This window comes from Bufo bufo, chromosome 9 (genome assembly GCF_905171765.1).
Source record: "Bufo bufo chromosome 9, aBufBuf1.1, whole genome shotgun sequence".
NCBI classification, from domain to species: Eukaryota; Metazoa; Chordata; class Amphibia; order Anura; family Bufonidae; genus Bufo; species Bufo bufo.
The window spans coordinates 197,053,184-197,072,455 of NC_053397.1; the positions used below are offsets into that span (position 1 = coordinate 197,053,184).

Below are 19,272 nucleotides of genomic sequence, written 5' to 3' on the forward strand. Positions count from 1 at the left end.
CGCACCAGTGATGACCATGAGCTGCTTTGGGTGCCATCCTGCTGTGAACATGGTTCCTCCTCCTCATCCTCCTCCAGAACTGTGCCCTGGCTGGACAATTGTGTACCTGGTGTATGTTGGTGCAGGAACCCACCCTCGGAGCCACTTGTGAATGATTGGCCTGATAACTGTGGAAATGATCCCTCTTCCTCCTCCTCCTGTGCCACATCCTCTTCCATCATCGTACGAAGCGTTTTTTCAAGGAGGCATAGAAGTGGGATAGTAACGCTGAGAACAGCGTTATTGGCACTGGCCATGTTGGTGGCGTACTCGAAACAGTGTAACACGGCACACACGTCCCACATGGAGGCCCAGTCATTGGTGGTGAAGTGGTGCTGTTCCGCAGAGCGACTGACCCGTGCGTGCTGCAGCTGAAACTCCACTATGGCCTGCTGCTGCTCGCACAGTCTCTCCAGCATATGCAAGGTGGAGTTCCACCTGGTGGGTACATCGCATATGAGGCGGTGAGCGGGAAGGCCGAAGTTACACTGCAGCGCTGACAGGCGAGGAGCAGCAGGGTGAGAACTAGGAAAGCGCGCACAGACGGCCCGCACTTTATGCAGCAGCTCTGACATATCGGGATAATTTTTCAGGAACTTCTGCACCACCAAATTCAGCACATGCGCCAGGCAAGGGATGTGCCTCAAACCAGCTAGTCCCAGAGCTGCTACGAGATTTCGCCCATTATCGCACACCACCAAGCCGGGCTTGAGGCTCAGTGGCACCAACCACTCATCGGTCTGTTGTTTAAGGCCCGTTCACAGCTCCTGCGCGGTGTGGGGTTTGTCCCCCAATCAGATGTGTTTCAAAACTGCCTGCTGTCGTTTCCCACTGACTGTGCTGAAGTTGGTGGTGAAGGTGCTACGCTGACCGGATGAGGAGCCGGTAGAGGAGGAAGCGGAGTGGGAAGCAACAGGAGGCAAAGAGAAACATCCTGCAATCCTCGGTGGTGGAAGGACATGCCCCAAACTGCTATCCGCCTCAGGCCCAACCGCCACTGCATTTACCCAGTGTGCATGCAGTTAGGGAGATAAAATGTCCCTGCCCGTGCTTACTGGTCCACGTATTAGTGGTTATTTGGACCTTGCCACAGATGGCGTTGCGTAGTGCACACCTAATTTTGTCCGCCACTTGGTTGTGCAGGGCGGGGATGGCTCGCCTAGAAAAGTGGTGGCGGCTGGGAACCACATACTTTTTTTAAAGTCTCTGTCTCCACCAGACGGAATGACAGCATTTCAAAGGCAATGTCACTCCAGAGGGGGAGGAAGAGGCTGAGACTGCAGCAGAAGAGGAAGCAGGAGGAGCCAGAGACCTTTCTTGGTTTTTGAGGTGTCTACTCCCCTGCAGCTCGTGCTTTGCACTTAGATGCCTGGTCATGCAGGTTGTGCTCAGGTTTAGGACATTTATGCCTCGCTTCAGGCTCTGATTGCACAGCGTGCAAACCACTCGCGACTTGTCGTCAGCACATTGTCTGAAGAACTGCCACGCCAGGGAACTCCTTGGAGCTGGCTTTGGCGTGCTCGGTCACTGGGTGCGGTGGGCAGTAGCAGGCGTACTGTCTAGGGGACGGCCGCTCTGTTTTTGCACCCTGCTCCCTCTTTTGCTGTGCTGGTGGCTCTGTGCGACCACCGCCTCTTCCTCCGAACTGCACACGTCACTCGCATGACCTTGATTCCATGTAGGGTTTACGACCTCATCATCCTCCTCCACCCAGTCTTCCCCCCTGCCCTCCTTGCCAGTCTGCACACTGCAGAAAGCCACAGCAGTTGGCACCTGTGTTTCATCATCATCCGAGACGTGCTGCGGTGGTCGTCCCATGAAACATAAGTGGTTGGGCATCGATGCACTCAATCTCTTCCACTTCTGGGTGGACGGCCCTCAGAAACCCTGCTAGCAGAGCCATCAAAAAGCAGAAGAGACTGCTGCATGACTTGGGGCTCAGACTACTTGGCTGATTTGCAAGGGGGTGAGGTGACTGATGGACATCGGCTGCAGGTGCCAACTCTGATCTTTCAGCAGGAGACTGGGTGGGAGACAATGTGAAGGAACTGGAGGCACTGTCAGCAACCCAATCTACTATCGCCTGTACTTGTTCTGGCCTCACCATTCGTACACCGGTATTGGGGCCTACAAAATAACGCTGAACGTTCTGTCGCCTACGTGCACCTGAGGACGGGGCTTCACTTGTGCGTGTAGCTGGCACAGATCGACCACGTCCTTTCCCTGCAACAGGAGCTTCACCAGCAGCACCATGACCAGCCACGTCCCTTATTTGACGCTCTCCTCATTCTTTGAGATCACCCACTGAACCAACAGCCGGATTAACTATATCATTTTCCCTGTCACGTGTGCAATGCAGATTTATTATTATCTTTCTGTGTCAGGGGAGCAAAGATGGTGTATTGCACCCAAAAAAAAAAAATTAAAAAAAATAATAAAAAAAATCGCACTAACACTGTCCCTCACTTCCGCTGCCTGCTTTCTGTCCCTGCACTACTGAGAGCTGATGGGCGGTGCTACACGTGATCCAGCTTATATAGAGGCTGGGTCACATGATGCACTGGCCAATCACAGCCATGCCATTAGTAGGCATGGCTGTGATGGCTTCTAAGGGCACACAGCTTAAAAGCTTGTTGATTGGCTGACCTGCAGTCTTTCAACAAGCTTTATTAAATGCCCGAACACCGAACTTTTCAGTGAAAGGTCGGGTTCGCTTAACACTACTTGTCGCCTATCTTCTGAAGTTAAGTTTAAATCTTAGCACAACATCCTTTAAAGGGGTTGTCCGGGATTTTGATATTAATGGTCTATCCCTTTAGGGTAGGTCATCAATAGCTGTGCAGTGGGGGTCTGATTCCCGCCACCCCCGACGATCAGCTGTTTTAAGAGGTGACGCTGCTCCAGTGAGTGCTGCAGCCCCCTCACGGTTTACCAAGCACAGCGCCGTCCAAAGTATAGTGGCTGTGCTTGGTATTAGTGCTAAGGATTAGGGATGAGCGAATCGACTTCAGATGAAACATCCGAAGTCGATTCGCATAAAACTTTGTTCCAATCTTGTAGGAAGCAGGAGCTCCGTACAGTATTAGAATGTATTGGCTCTGATGAGCCAAAGTTATTGCTTCGCGAAGTCTCGCGAGTCTTCGGGTAATAACTTCATAAATTAATTTGCACTGTAAAAAAACATTTCCCGAACTCGGGTTCGGTTCTAAGTGGTACCTTGGAACCGAAACAGAGTTCGGGAAATGTTTTTTTGATGATTTCGGATGTTTCATCTGAAGTCGATTCGCTCATCCCTACTAAGGATCCTTCCAACAGCTGATCGGCAGGCATGTGCCGGGAGTCGGACCACCACCAACCAGATATTGATGACCTATCCTGTTAACTGAAAAAAACTACTGTAACAAAAAAAAAAGGATAAATGCGGCGGCACAAAAGACAGTTCAAAGCCCAAAATATAACCATATTACTCCTGCAGTTTAACCCTTTCAGGTTAAGGAATTTTTTTTTTTTTAAAGCGGGAATTTTACATGCCATCTGATAATCCAGAAAATCTAACAATGTGGCTAAAAAAAAAAGTTACTTAAAGGGAACCTGTCACCTGGATTTTGTGTATAGAGCTGCGAACATGTGCTGCTAGATGGCCGCTAGCCCATCCACAATATCCAGTCCCCATAGCTCTGTGTGCTTTTATTGTCTCAAAAAAAACGATTTGATAGCTATGTAAATGAACCTTAAGATGAGTCCTGTCTCCTCCATGCTTCAGAGATGAGTCCAGCGATCTCTGAGCCCAGCACCGCCCGGCATCCTCCGAATCTCCTCATTGCTCCCCAACGTCACAAAGCTAGAGCGCCGTAATCTCGTGATGCACGAGCTAGCGCATGCGCAGTTCGTTCCCTGAGGCTGATGCCAGCACAGGGAAGGGACACTATGCCGACACTGCGCATGCGCTAGCTCATTGCGAGATTACGGCGCGCTTGCTTTGTGACGGCGGGGAGCAAGGAGGAGATTTGGAGGATGGTGGGCGGTGCTGGGCTCCTTCATGCTGGACTCATCTCAGGGACAGGACACATCTAATTTTCATTTACATATCTATCAAATCGTTTTTCTGATACAATAAAAGCACACAGAGCTATGGGGACTGGGTATTGCGGATGGGCTAGTGGCGATCTAGCAGCCCATGTCCTCAGCTCTATACACAAATCGGTGACAGGTTCCCTTTAATTTTTACAAGGATTTTGCAGCCTCTTTGGAAAATGGGGGAGGTTTATCAAAGCTGGCTTAGTTGCCCTTAGCGACCAATCAGATGGAGCCTTTCATTTTCCACAGGAGCTCTAAAAAATGAAAGGTGGAATCTGATTGGTTGCTATGTTTCCTTTACACTAGTTACGATAGATGTCCCCCAGTGTTCTCGGCTGATACTGGGCCCCGCACTGTACTCACACCGGATACAGCCCGCTCCTCAGACAGGACGCTACCCGGCATCCCTAGCGCGCCAAGATGGCGGCCTCCATGCTCACCCGCTCCGTGTCAGCGGCCGGTCTGCCCGGTGCCCGGAGAAGCGGCCTCCGATGTCTGAGCAGTAAGAAGCAGGAGCAGCAGCCCCGGCAGAGGAAGGAGCCGCTGGAGATCCCGGGCCTGGAGCGGATCACTTACGCCGGCCGCGGTTACTATGTGCCATGGCTGGCCCGGCCGCAGCTCCCGGATTTCTCCATGAACTGGAACCCGCAGTATTACCGCTCCCCGCCCGCCCAGGAGATGGCGCTGTACAAGGAGCAGCCCTCCTACGTCTTCAACCCCAAGTGCCGCCTGCTGGGAGGTATGGAGGGGGGCCCCCCGGCAGAGGTCACTGTGCCCTATAGGGAGGGTGACTGGTGGAGCCATATACCTGACCAGTTGTGAAACCACAACTCCCAGCATGCACAGATGCTGTTCTGGAAGCCCCCATAGAAGTTAGTGGTGCATGCTGGTAGTTGTAGTTCCACAGCAGCTGAAGTGGCGGAGGTTGCTGACCCCAAATGAACGTGAATTGTCTATATGGCCATGCGAGCCCCGACCGAACAGGACGGCGGTACCGTCTCATCTGAATTCCAGAGTTTTTTGCGTCCGTTAAGCCACAGAATTCACGCTCGTTAATTACCAGTGTCGCCAAAAGGGCGAAGAAGATTGGTCGGCTGGACGGGGCCGTAAGGTGGGTCCCATCTGTACTTGGCGCGTGACCCCCTACTGATGGTCACTGCCGGAGACAACAAAATCCACCGAAGTTCCTCGGCACCTTTTGATGACGCGGCGGGTGTGATGTTATAAAGCGGTTTTCCAAGACGTTAATACTGATGACCTGTCCCCTGGATCGGGTCTAATCTGTGCGGTCCGACACCCGGCACCCCCGCCGGTTAGCTGTTTGTGAAGGCAGCGGCGCTTGCAGTAGCATTGGCAGCCTTCTCTCAGCATAGCCCAAGTCATGTGACATCGCCTTCATCGGTCACGTGACCTGCCATACCAGGGATCAGCAACCTTCGGCACTCCATAGAAGTGAATGGGGCATTCTGGGAGTTGTAGTTTCAAAACATGCCGGAGGTTGCTGATCCCTGCACTATACAATGGGTGGCGCTGTACTCCATACAGGTAGTAGGGAGGAATCGGGCAACTATAGGCCAGTAAGCCTGACATCAATAGTGGGGAAATTAATGGAAACCCTACTTAAGGAGAGGATTGTGGAACATCTAAAATCCCATGGATTGAAAGATGAAAAACAGCATGGGTTTACTTCAGGGAGATCATGTCAAACTAATCTTATTGATTTTTTTGATTGGGTGCCTAAAATAATAGATGTCAGAGGTGCAGTAGACATCGCTTATCTAGACTTTAGTAAGGCTTTTGATACTGTCCCACATAGAAGGCTTATCAATAAATTGCAGTCTTTGTGCGAGGACTCCCATATTGTTGAATGGATTAGGCAGTGGCTGAGGGACAGACAACAGAGGGTTGTAGTCAATGGAGTATATTCAGACCAAGGTCTTGTTACCAGTGGGGTACCTCAGGGATCTGTTCTGGGACCCATATTGTTTAATATCTTTATCAGCGAAATTGCAGAAGGCCTCAATGGTAAGGGGTGTCTTTTTGCTGATGACACAAAGATTTGTAACAGGGTTGATGTTCCTGGAGGGATACACCAAATGGAAAAGGATTTAGGAAAACTAGAAGAATGGTCAAAAATATGGCAACTGAAATTTAATGTTGATAAGTGCAAGATAATGCACCTGGGGCGTAAAAACCCAAGAGCAGAATATAAAATCAGTGATACAGTCCTAACCTCAGTATCTGAGGAAAGGGATTTAGGAGTAATTATTTCAGAAGACTTAAAGGTAGGCAGACAATGTCATAGAGCAGCAGGAAATGCTAGCAGAATGCTTGGGTGTATAGGGAGAGGCATTACCAGTAGACAGAGGGAGGTGCTCATGCGGCTCTACAGAGCACTAGTGAGACCTCATTTGGAGTATTGTGTGCAGTACTGGAGGCCATATCTCCAGAAGGATATAGATACTCTAGAGAGAGTTCAGAGAAGAGCTACTAAACTAGTACATGGATTGCAGGATAAAACTTACCAGGAAAGATTAAAGGACCTTAACATGTATAGCTTGGAAGAAAGAAGAGACCGAGGGGATATGATAGAAACTGCTAAATACATAAAGGGAATCAACAAATAAAAGAGGAGAGAATATTTAAAGAAGAAAAACTGCTACAAGAGGACATAGTTTTAAATTAGAGGGGCAAAGGTTTAAAAGTAATATAAGGAAGTATTACTTTACTGAGAGAGTAGTGGATGCATGGAATAGCCCTCCTGCAGAAGTGGTAGCTGCAAATACAGTGAAGGAGTTTAAGCATGCATGGGATAGGCATAAGGCCATCCTTCATATAAGATAGGGCCGGGGGCTATCCATAGTATTCAGTATATTGGGCAGACTAGATGGGCCAAATGGTTCTTATCTGCCGACACATTCTATGTTTCTATTTATCAGAAATCTCGTTCTAAGATCCCGTAAAACTCAAGATGGCGATCCACCTACACCCCCCCCCATATAGAATTAACCTTCGATAAGCAATTTAGTTTAAGGTGCTCAAGCGAAACGAGCGCGGGCCCATCAATTTCAATGGGGCCTCAAAAGATGCGGACAGCGCACCGTGTGCTGTCCACATCCGTTGTTCCATTCCGCGGCCCCGCCAGAAATATAGAGCGTGTCCTATTCTTGTCGAGAATAGGCATTTCTATCCTGTGCGTTCCCGGACCCACAATTTGCAAACTGCATAACGCTTGCGGTCGTGTGGCTGTACCCTGAGATAGAAACCCCTGAGTGGACGGAGGGTGAGAGCAAATCCACCTGGCAGCCGTCATTTTCCTTGCTTGATACTGGAATACCCTTTTAATAGAGGGGCTTCAGCCCCCTCGTCTAGGGTGGAGAGCAGAGGACCCGGCACGTCCATGCATTATACAGGCAGCACCTATATGTAATGCTTCATTTTCCCTGTGGAGACAATTTTTTTTTTGTCAGGTTCCTTCACAAGTTCCAGCGGCTGGTGGTCCCGGTTATAGGACACCCCCACTGTGTTTTAGATCATTGTTGGGTATGAATGTCTGCTCTTCTCACCCTGAGCTCAGGTGATGTAGAAGATACCGAGGAGTCACGTCTTCTGTCCGTCTCTGTGTCCAGGTGTAAAGCAGGCGCTGTGGCTGACCAAGTCCAAGTTAATTGAAGGATTACCCGAGAGGATAGCCAACGTGTGCTACGACCCGGCCTACACATTCCCCAATCACGAGGAACGGGTGCACAACGCTATTTCCAGCGCCTGCCTATGGAGCACCACCGGAGAAATGCAAGAGAGGGAGGAGTACTGGTGAGTGGGGGGGCTGAGCTGCGATGGCGGAATGTCGCGCGGCCCGTCCAGTGTCGGATTTTCTGTGACATCATTAGAGGCAGTGTTGCCGTGTAGTCCCGCCTGATAGACACTGGTTGTCTACATGAGACCACCCCTTTAACGAGACCTCAGAAAATGTTAAGACACCGGGCATCATTAAAGGAGTTTTCCAAGAGGTTTAAAAAAACATTGGTAGAGGGCTGTCTAAAATTAAGAAGAAAAAAAAGTCTTCTTTTAAAGTGTCCTGCCGCTCCGTGAAGAAGCCACATCCATCGTTCACATGACCACTGCTGCCAATTATTGGCCTCAGTGGTTACATGTGCATGAACATCAGGTGACTGCAGAGGCCAGTGATTGGCAGCAGCGTTCACATGGATGATGGACGTGACATAAACGCCACAAGAGAGGAGCGGTGGGACAATTACAAAGGTAAGGTGTTTTTCTTTTTGTGTTTTATATTTTAGCCAGCTGAAAACCCCTTTAAAGGGGTTGTTCACCCCAGGAGACCTATTCTATAGTCAACACAACGTGGCCAGACCTGCGGTGGTGATCATACTTACCAGATCCCAACGCTCGGTCTGACTGTATCACTGCTCTGCCGGCTCTGGGTCTCCAGCGTCAGCATCAGTTTTTTTTTGCCGGGTCACGTGTCACCCATGCATCATGTCACTGGGTCATTTGATGCTTGCGTGACACGTGACTGCTGTGGCCAGTTGGCTGCAGTGGTCATGCGAACCAATGTCAAAGTGGATTTTGATGCTGGGAGACCCAGGACCTGCAGACGGAGCCAGAATCCAGCTGTGGGGATCAGGTAAGTATGATTACCACCAGGTCCCCAGGGGTGAGTAACCCCTTTAAAGCCAGTGCTCACATTTTGTATCTCAAAGTAACTTTCTCATAACCTTACATTTATTTTTACTGGACGATAACAGTTGCTGTCTAGAGAATGCTCCCGAGCTGCCTTCACAGTTATGTAGGCTTCAGAGCTGAAATCTCCCTTCATTCTTTGCTGGCGAAAAGTAGATTATCCCTATACGAAATATAAAATGGGTTAAGTGTAGCCCGGGCCTATACTTCTCCTTCCTGCTGGATCCACTTATAAAATAAAAATAAAAAATTGCAATTTTTTATATCTAGAAGTGTGTGAACCCACCCTTAAAGGGGGTTGTCCAGGATTTTAATATTGATGGCCTCTTCTCAGTATAGGCCTTTATTAGATTGGCGGGGGTCTGGCACCCTGTGATCACAGCTGTGCCGATTGTGTAGTGGACAGAGCTGGTTACTGTGGTGGACTGGAGCAGCTCTGCAAATAAACAGCTCCAGCCAGTAGACAAAGCTACCATGAAACAGCTGATCGGTGGGGATGCGGGCTTTCGGACCCCCGTCAGTCATCTCAATGGCACCTTTTAAGAAAAAAATAACAACCCCAAAGAAGTAGAACATTTTTAATATTGCTCTCTCTGGTCTGTAGTCCGAAGCTGCTGCAAGGCCTACTTCATTTGTGCCGAACACAGACCTGCGCTTATCCTTCACTTTCCCAGAGGACCTTTTTGGAGAATTGGAAATTGGCAACTTCTTGGCATAAAGGTAAGCGCCGTGTATAGTAGTTATCCACACGACCATATCGGTCCCGCACAGACACATACAAATCAATGGGGCCGTGCACAGCACAATCAGTGTCTCCCAAACTATAATCCAATAAAGGTTAACCCCTTGTGTGTGTGGTAGGTGGATTGCACATGACTGTACCGTGGTCGCCACACTCCCTTCCTCCTTCTATGGAAAATAACTGGTTTAGTAAAGATGGATGTATAGTTTTTATGCGAAAATCTTCATTAGAATTTTAATTTATCCATTTAAATTTCTGCTCTGGAGGCGGTCCTATCAGTGATTGACAGCTCTCTCTGTATACACAGTCCTAGAGGGAAGGCTGTCAGTCTGTGTAATACAGGACGGGTGCTCCAGAGGGAGAAGTGGTTTTTGTAGCCATTCTCCACTCTGGCTAAGAGGTGAGGGTCCTGAACTGCTGACACCCCTCTACTAACTCCGAATACCCCAACAGGATGTATGAAAATGGGTTCTGAAAACCTCCTTTAATACATAATCTGTTAAATTGCGTATGTCTTCACTTGCCTGATTTGGTTTAGGTGTTATTTCACCCAGATGTATGTATATATATATATATATATTATTTTTTTCATTTTGCAGACTCTACTATTTACCATGTGAGAGGGACCAATGGTTTACTGATGAGCGCCAAGACCCCGCTAGAAACCCTGGCTTCCTCCAGTGAAATCCAAGCCACTGAGCCGCACGTCCTGGATTCCCTCTATCCGTTGTCTCCAGCTATTGATCTACAAGAACTCAATGTGTATGAGGAAAAAAATGATATAGGTATGTCCACTCATCAGCTTTAAAGGGGTTGTCCAGCCCCTAATATTGATGACCCCTCCTCAGGCTAGATCATCAATATGTGATCGACGGGGTAGGACACCCGCTTCCTCGTCATCACAATAGGCGTCGTCTCCAGTGGAGCGGTGGTGTAGTGTAATTGCAGGCACTTGAATGGAGCGGGCGCGCCTGTATTACACATGGAGCGATGCCTCCTCTTCGGACAGCTGATCGGTAGGGGCGCCTGACCCCCGACAATCAAGTAGGTCATCAATATTAGGGGCTGGACAACCCCTTTAAGCAAGTTGTGTTTTTTTTGAGTGGGGGTAGGGTTGCTGGATTTTGACACTGAAAAGACAGGTTCATTTTAAAGGGGGTTGACCACCTTTGGACAGACCTTCAAAGGGAATCCTACTTCCTTTCTCCGAGCCATGTGTTTTGGCTACATCACTCCCCCGCTGTCAACATCTGCTTTGACACAGCTGCAGCCATTCCGATGACCTGCTCTCGTTGCGTCATATCAATTTGTCACAGGGGGCAGGTCCCTGCTGCGGCCAGCAATTGGTTGCAGCAGTGTCAAAGCGGATGTTGACAGTGGGGTACAAAATCGAGGCGTCCGGGAGCTAAAGAGCCTGGACCCAGCAGCGGAAGGCAGGTATGCTTTCCCTTTGCAGGTCTGCCCAGGAGGCTTTGTCAAGAAAAACAAACCCAAAAGGTGCGGATTTATCTTTGAAATGTTAATGATGGTTTTCTAAATAATTATTTTACAACTCTCCTGCAGGTTTTAAGGAGGGGTTCCCGTATTCTCACCCGCACACTGTATACCTCACTGAACCGTGTGACGACAAAGCTAAATTCCTTCCAGACCAGCTGAGGGCTAAAATGATTATGATCGCCTTTGGGGGTGCTGTAGCCAAAGCCAAGATCCTCTTTGGGGTAAGTCCCTCAATGCATTTTCAGGATTGTGCCTTCCTCTTGCCATGTGTATTTGGTACACAGGTTATTGGCATATTATGGACGCCCCACTGTTTCTGCATCTAGCTTTTCCCAGAATGCATGTGCACTACTGCGCCTTCATGTAAAGCTGAAGGGCTTGTCCGTATACCAGAAATGTACAGTAACAGTTCTGCTTTTCCCCCAGGAGGATGTCAAGACTTTGCCTCAACCGATTGTAGTACAGAGCGTGGGCACTGATGGGCAGTTGTTCCATTTCATGGTGCTGCAGCTGAACACATTGGATTTCAGCACTAATGATGGCATTAAGAACATTGTCTGGATGGATGGAGACCAAGCACTGTATGACACGGTGGCAGTTAAACCAAAAATTAGGAGTAAAGTGGTTTTGGTAAGTAGTCTGAATAGGGTTGGGAGCAAGAACGGAAGGCGTATTGGAGACGGAGCACGTTCTTCCATGTTCCTTATAATTTGGTCGTCCGGACATGATGCTTATTAGTGTCGGTTTAAAGGAACACACCAGACAAAACTGATGCTGACACCTGAGGTGGCCATACATGACCCAGGAGTTTTATCTTTATTCTTTGAATCCCTGTAATATACCTCCCCCCTCAGGTCCTGCAGTTGGTATAGAAATTTTGTCTGGAGTATTCCTGTTACTTAAAGAGGTTATCCCATGAAAATGATATCGCCTATCTACAGATCTAACTGCAGGCACCGCTTGTGATCACAAGGACGAGTTGTCCACTGCTCCTTTCACTTCTTTTGGGCTGAAGTAGACAGGGCTCCGTCAGTGCCATAGAAGTGAAAGGAGTGGTCCGCCGACATGTGCACTACCGCCCCATCCAGAGAGGGGATTTGGGGTACCCTTGTTCTCTGGACTGCAGGTCCCAGAGTTTGGACCCCTCGTGATCTGTTATCATCTATCCTGTGAAAAGCTGATTATTTTCATGGAATAAGCCCTTTAAGGCTGGTTTCAGGCTCTCAGCGCAGCACCCGTCGTATAGCATTATATTGATTTATGATGCTATTTAACTCTTACAAGTTCTGGAATGTACAGGATAACACTGACAGCATTATGTTAGTGTTATCCAATATTCCAGAACTGTAAGGGTTACATGGCATCTTAAAGGGTTTCTATCACTTGGTATGACATAATTAGCTGTCAGACACTAGCGATCTGCTAGTGTCTGCTCTGGCCAACCATCCTAATATAATCACTTGTGGGGCAGCGGTTTTGCTAAAAAACAAACTTTTATAAATATGCTAATGAGCCTCTAGGTGCTATGTGGGCGTCATTAGCACCTAGAGGCTCCGTCTACCTTCATACACAGCCGCCGCCCAGCGCGTCCCTCCAGCCCGCCCATGTCCTCCTCCGTGTGACGCAGCGGACGAGTTCTCGCGCATGCGCCGTGCGCGGCTGTATTTGGCGCATTTGAGATCTCAGCTCGGAGCGGTCAGACATTCAATGCGCATGCGCCGAATACAGCCGCGCATGCGCATTGAATGTCTGACCGCTCCGAGCTAAGATCTCAAATGCGCCGAATACAGCCGCGCACGGCGCATGCGCGAGAACTCGTCCGCTGCGTCACACGGAGGAGGACATGGGCGGGCTGGAGGGACGCGCTGGGCGGCGGCTGTGTATGAAGGTAGACGGAGCCTCTAGGTGCTAATGACGCCCACATAGCACCTAGAGGCTCATTAGCATATTTATAAAAGTTAGTTTTTTAGCAAAACCGCTGCCCCACAAGCGATTATAGTAGGATGGTTGGCCAGAGCAGACACTAGCAGATCGCTAGTGTCTGCCAGCTAATTATGTGATACCAAGTGATAGAAACCCTTTAAATCAATATAATGCTATGCGACCCCGGCAGTGCGCTGTGAGTCCGGAGCATGACACTCGCCTGTCTGAAAAGGGTTGTACAGAAATAAAAAACCATGGCTGCTGTCCACAGCTTGGCTTCATTGACTCCAATATAGCTGAGATTCGATACAACCCATGGACTAGGTGTGGTGTTTCTGAAAGAAAGCAGCCATGTTTTTCTAAGGGCTCGTTCACACGAAAGTTTTTTGCATTCCGTATACGGAACCATTCATTTCCATGGTTCCACAAAAAAAACGGAATACACTTTGTATGCATTCCGTTGAAAGATAGAACATGTCCTTTTATTGCCCGCAAATCACGTTCCGTGGCTCCGTTCAAGTCAATGGGTTCGCAAAAAAAACGGAATACATACGGAATGTACTCTGTATCCGTTCCGTTTTTGTGGAACCATCTATTGAAAATTTTATGGCCAATTTTTTTCTATGTAATTACTGTATAAGCCGAACGGAACCGGAAACACTACTGAAAAAATAAACGGATCGGAGAAAAACAGCCCACAAAACACTGAAAAAGACAGTCGTGTGAACGAGCCCTAAGCCTGTACACCCCTTTAAGGCAAAAGCTTCATGACTGACATAGCTTTAAAATGTTGGATATAATTCATGAGTGCTGCCTGTAGGTGAGGGTTGTTGTCCATTGAACGGCCACCTGCACACGTTGTAGAATACGTGCAGTTTAGTACAGTACCAGCAAAGTGTATGCGACTAAGTGTGCAGGTGGCAGGTTTTTTTCCTGTGCGGAAATTGACCTGCCATGTGGATTTCCCAATCTGCAGAATGTCAATTACGTTTAGGGTTTTAGCTGCAGATTTCATCCTTTTCCAGTGAAGGATGGGATCTGCTGTAAAACTGCATCACATCCACACCAAAAACATAAATCTGCACGGAAATTCACGCAGATCTTATGTGAGTTCACCCACCCAGGCAGCCTAAGGCCCTGTTCACATGAGCAAGTTCCACACATTGGAATTGCAGTTTGTGTGTGTCAGCAGGAGCACCCATCCTGACCTCCCAAGCACTGCCGGGGTCGCACTGCATTATATTGATTTATGATGCTATGTAACCCTTAGGAGGTCTGGAATGTATTGGATAACACTGACATAATGCAGTCAGTGTTACACAATACATTCCAGAACTGTAAGGCCCCTTTCACACGGGCGCTGCGGGAAAATGTGCGGGTGCGTTGCGGGAACACCCGCGATTTTTCCGCGCGAGTGCAAAACATTGTAATGCGTTTTGCACTCGCGTGAGAAAAATCGCACATGTTTGGTACCCAAACCCGAACTTCTTCACAGAAGTTCGGGCTTGGGATCAGTGTTCTGTAGATTGTATTATTTTCCCTTACAACATGGTCATAAGGGAAAATAATAGCATTCTGAATACAGAATGCATAGTAAAACAGCGCTGGAGGGGTTAAAAAAAAATAATAATCATTTAACTCACCTTAGTCCAATTGATCGCGGCCCGGCATCTGCTTCTGTCCCCTTTACTGAATAGGACCTGTGGTGAGCATTAATTATAGGTCAAGGACCTTTGATGACGTCACTCCGGTCCTCACATGGTACGTCACATGATCTTTTACCATGGTGATTCACCATGGTAAAAGATCATGTGATGACCGGAGTGACGTCATCAAAGGTCCTTGACCTATAATTAATGCTCACTACAGGTCCTATTCAGTAAAGGGGACAGAAGCAGATGCCGGCATCGCGATCAAGTGGATTAAGGTGAGTTAAAGGATTTATTATTATTTTTTTAACCCCTCCAGCGCTGTTTTACTATGCATTCTGTATTCAGAATGCTATTATTTTCCCTTATAACCATGTTATAAGGGAAAATAATAATGATCTGGTCTCCATCCCGATCGTCTCCTAGCAACCATGCGTGAAAATCGCACCGCATCCGCACTTGCTTGCGGATGCTTGCGATTTTTCACGCAACCCCATTCATTTCTATGGGGCTTGCGTTGCGTGAAAATCGCAGCATGCTCCTCTTTGTGCGTTTTCCACGTAACGCACAAGTGATGCGTGAAAATCACCGCTCATGTGAACAGCCCCATAGAAATGAATGGGTCAGGATTCCGTGCGGATGCAATGCGTTCACCTCCCGCAACGCATCCGCGCGGAAAACTCGCCCGTGTGAAAGGGGCCTAAGGGAAATAATAGCATTCTTAATACAGAATGCTTACTAAAATGTCGATTGAGGGGTTAAAAAGGAAATAAAAATAAACTCTCCTCATGCACTTGATCGCGCAGCCGGTATCGTCTTCTTCCTGCAGGACCTGCGCTGACATAATCGTGTGAAAGAGGCCTAAGGGTTATATAGCGTCATAAGTCAATATAATGCTATGCGACCCCGGCAGGGCTGGGAGGTCAGGACAGGTGCTCTCGCCGACACGCTGCGAGGCCAATTCGTGTGAAAGGAACCTAAGGGTGGCTGCACCTGGTGTGGAAAATCTGCACAATTTTTCCCCATTTATGGTGCAGATTTGATGCAAATTATCTGAAGATCCTCACCCTTCCATTGAAAAGGGTAAAATCCACACAAGAAAAACATAAGTTTACATGCTGCGGTTTTTGTGCACAAAATCGGTGTGGGAAAACTTGTGTACTTGGCACAGTGTTCTGCCCTTAGGGTTAAAGGGGTTCTGCAGTTTTAACCTGAAAGGCTTGGAACAGAATCAGAGTTCGGAAAATGTTTTTTTTTTACAGTACAAATTAGACTTTGCGAAGCAATAACTTCAGCTCATCTGAGCCAATACATTCTAACTGCAAGGAGCTCCTGCTCCGTACATTATTGGAACGAAGTTTTAATGCGAATAGACTTCGGATGTTTCATCCGAAGTAGATTTGCTCATCCCTAGCCTGAATGTCCAGGCAACTTTTTGTGATTTTGTGCACGTGGTGGTTAAGGCTCTTTCACACTTGCGTTGTCCGGATCCGTCGTGTACTCCATTTGCCGGAGGTGCCCGCCGGATCCGTAACACCGCAAGTGAACTGAAAGCATTTGAAGACTGATCCGTCTTCAAAATGCATTCAGTGTTACTATGGCAGCCAGGACGCTATTAAAGTCCTGGTTGCCATAGTAGTAGTGGGGAGCAGTATACTTACCGTCCATGCGGCTCCCGGGGCGCTCCAGAATGAGCCCCATGCGCATGGATGACGTGATGCGCGTGGGGCATCCCGGGAGCCGCACGGACGGTAAGTATACCCCGCTCCACTACACTTTACCATGGCAAACAGGACTTTAGCGTCCCGGCAGCCATGGTAACCATTCAGAAAAAGCTAAACGTCGGATCCGGTAATGCGCCGAAACGACGTTTAGCTTAAGGCTGTATCCGGATTAATGCCTTTCAATGGGCATTAATTCTGGATCCGGCCTTGCGGCAAGTGTTTAGGATTTTTGGCTGGAGCAAAAAGCGCAGCATGCTGCGGTATTTTCTCCGGCCAAAAAACGTTCCGGTCCGGAACTGAAGACATCCTGATGCATCCTGAATGGATTTCTCTCCATTCAGAATGCATTAGGATAAAACTGATCAGGATTCTTCCGGCGTAGAGCCCCGACGACGGAACTCAGCGCCGGAAGAAAAGAACGCAGGTGTGAAAGAGCCCTAAGTGACTAACTTTTGATTACCAAAATAATTTTTGTGTCACTTTTTAGCATGTTTTATTATTTTAGATTTCTTTCTTTAGGTTTAATTTTCTAATTCTTATTATTATATATTTTTTTTTAACTATAGCTTTTTATTTCTTAAATATTAAAACTGACACAAATTAATTATTGCAATGGGTTCCCTATTTTGTGACAATTTTTTTTTTTTACTTAATTTATTTTTTTGTACATATGTCCCTCAGGGTCCCTGCTGTGTCTCCCAGCCAGGACCTGACCTGCTCCTGCTAGATTGCAGGCGCTTTAGATTAAAGCGCTGTCTGAATATTTATATATGTGCAGATAACAGGTGGGCAGTCAGGAAAGGGTTAACTGATGATCTATCCTCTGGGTAGATCAGAATCTGATCTGTGGGGGTCTGACACCTGGGACCCCTGTCAATTAGCTGTTTGAAAACATGCACTTTTTGTTTCTTTCCAGGTACCTGCTGGCATCGCTGGTTTCAAGCCAGAAACCTTTATGAAATTTTGGGCAATGTACCTGAATGGAGCAGTCTAAGTTACTAGTAAAAAATATATGTATATACAACTTATTGATTAAACCTGAATATTTATAGAAGGTTGTGTCTTGCAGCATATTTGTCATCCTTTATTTCATGTATAAGACTGGATTCACACATCACATCTTTGCAGCAGAATTTGCTCAAATTTTGCAACAACCCGCACTGAATCCGGACCCATTCACTTCAGTGGGGCTGTGCAGATGAGCGGTGATTTTCACGCATCACTTGTGCACTGCGTGAAAATCGCAGCATGCTCTATATTCTGTGTTTTTCACACAACGTAGGCTGCATGAAAATCGCAAGTGCGGATGCGGTGCGATTTTCACACATTGTTGCTAGGAAATGATAGGGATGAGCAACCCTGGACCCGATTAAAGTCTATTCACTGTATTATTTTCTCTTATAACATGGTTATAAGGGAAGTAATAGCATTCTTAATACGGAATGCATAGTAAAATGTGCCTTGTGGGGTTTAAAAAATATATATATAATGAACTCAACTCATCCACTTTATCGCTCAGCCGGCATAGTCTTCTTACAGGACCTTTGATGTAATCACGCTCACTGCGTGGTGATGTCAGCTCAGGTCCTGGTTTCCCACAATGCACCCTAAAAGCATCCGGCCCTCACCCACAACACCCGTGTGCAGGAGGCCCAAGGCGAGTGTATGGGACGTTTTTTTTTTTTTTTTGTGGTCCGTATACAGAACCATGCATTTCAATGGTTCCGCATTAAAAACGGAATGTGTTCAGTTGAAAGATAGAACATGTCCTATTATTGCGTTCCGTGGCTCCATTCAAGTCAATGGGTCCGCAAAAAAACAGAACACATACGGAAATGTATCCGTTCCGTTTTTGCGGAACCATCTATTGAAAATGTTATGCCCAGCCCAATCTTTTCTATGTAATTACTGTATATGCCATACAGAGAAACGGAAACAAAAAACTATAACAGCCATACGTTCGTGTGAACTAGGCCTAAGTGTGAGGTTTAATAAACCCTAATCACTCAATTGAAAAATCATTGAGTATCTGAATGGGGTATAAAAACAAACAGTAGTAACAACTGTCCTTTGGGGGGGGTCACACACTATGCACTCTTGTAATAAGTTAAACACCGTAAATCAAAGTTATGGACATCTATGGGGCACTTTTTAATTTCATTGGCTTCATTATGAGCTAAAATATATTTGCAATTGTTCTGTCAGTTTTGCTGCTTGTGTTCACTTACATTGGAGCCTGCTCAGTCCCAAGTGGTGTGGAGCCCATCTGAAGGTTTGGGTGGGTCTCTGCTCTCCAAATCCAAGTAGATACCAGTTTTAAAGGGGTTGTCGCAGCTCACCATTACCAAGGCGAGATGAGACACTGTTCCAACCACCTCCCCTCTAGGAAATATGCTGTGCATGAGAGCTACTGAAACAGTGTAGCACAAGCTATGCCATTTCCGAGTTAAGGAGACAGTATAACTTGCTGTAGCTCTCAAGCACGGCCATGAGCGCTACTGAAACAGCAGCGCGCCGAAGAACCCTATTTTCCGGCCTGGATGTGGTCAGGACTGTGTCATCTCGCCTTGTGATGAGACAACCCCTTTACGTTTATGTTGTTTGGTCAAAAAGAGGTCTGCTTAGGTTTTGTATTAAAGGGATTCTGTCATGAGATTTGAGGCCTAACACCTAAACATATGGCCAGGTCCCTACTAATACACTGAATCCGTAACTGACCTTATTAAGTGTGCCTGTGGCTCTATTAGCATATAAAACAGCTTTTTATAACCTGTCACTCACGTACCAAATGTGTCCAAGAGGACAGCTCATCATGCAGGGTGCCCGGCTGCAGCCGCCTTCCGACTAAAAATCGCCACCCTCCCTTTTAACCACCTCAGCCCCCAGTGCTTAAACACCCTGAAAGACCAGGCCACTTTTT

At 47.5% G+C, this 19,272-nt stretch overlaps 2 protein-coding genes across 4 annotated transcripts in view; one reads left to right on the forward strand and one right to left on the reverse strand.

Moving 5' to 3' along the window:
- The window catches only part of LOC120979235 (NADH-cytochrome b5 reductase-like), a 30,503-nt gene extending 25,237 nt beyond the window's left edge, over window positions 1-5,266 (reverse strand). Inside the window, exon 1 of one of the 3 annotated variants that reach the window (XM_040407868.1) lies at window positions 5,177-5,266. Coding sequence is in view for 1 of the 3 variants with exons in the window: in XM_040407866.1 (XP_040263800.1) it covers window positions 4,480-4,521 (42 nt within the window). In the remaining 2 variants the exon portion in view is untranslated. Of the gene's footprint in view, window positions 1-4,479; window positions 4,673-5,176 lie in introns of those variants that run through there. The other 2 variants (XM_040407867.1, XM_040407866.1) reach the window with 2 other exon arrangements.
- MRPL37 (mitochondrial ribosomal protein L37) lies at window positions 4,487-17,406 on the forward strand. The gene is made up of 7 exons (XM_040407865.1): window positions 4,487-4,855; window positions 7,746-7,929; window positions 9,422-9,537; window positions 10,159-10,344; window positions 11,123-11,277; window positions 11,483-11,686; window positions 17,269-17,406. The coding sequence occupies exons 1-7, from the start codon at window positions 4,537-4,539 to the stop codon at window positions 17,344-17,346; spliced, it is 1,242 nt and encodes a 413-aa protein (XP_040263799.1). The 5' UTR covers window positions 4,487-4,536; the 3' UTR covers window positions 17,347-17,406.
- The last annotated feature ends 1,866 nt before the right edge of the window (window positions 17,407-19,272 follow it).

Bases quoted from the DNA above. Each gene is read 5' to 3' on its own strand.
- MRPL37 (XM_040407865.1), top strand. From the start codon at position 4,537: ATGGCGGCCTCCATGCTCACCCGCTCCGTGTCAGCGGCCGGTCTGCCC. The intron at 9,538-10,158 runs GTAAGCGCCGTG...TTCATTTTGCAG, and splicing joins GGCAACTTCTTGGCATAAAG to ACTCTACTATTTACCATGTG. The intron at 11,687-17,268 runs GTAAGTAGTCTG...GTTTCTTTCCAG, and splicing joins TTAGGAGTAAAGTGGTTTTG to GTACCTGCTGGCATCGCTGG.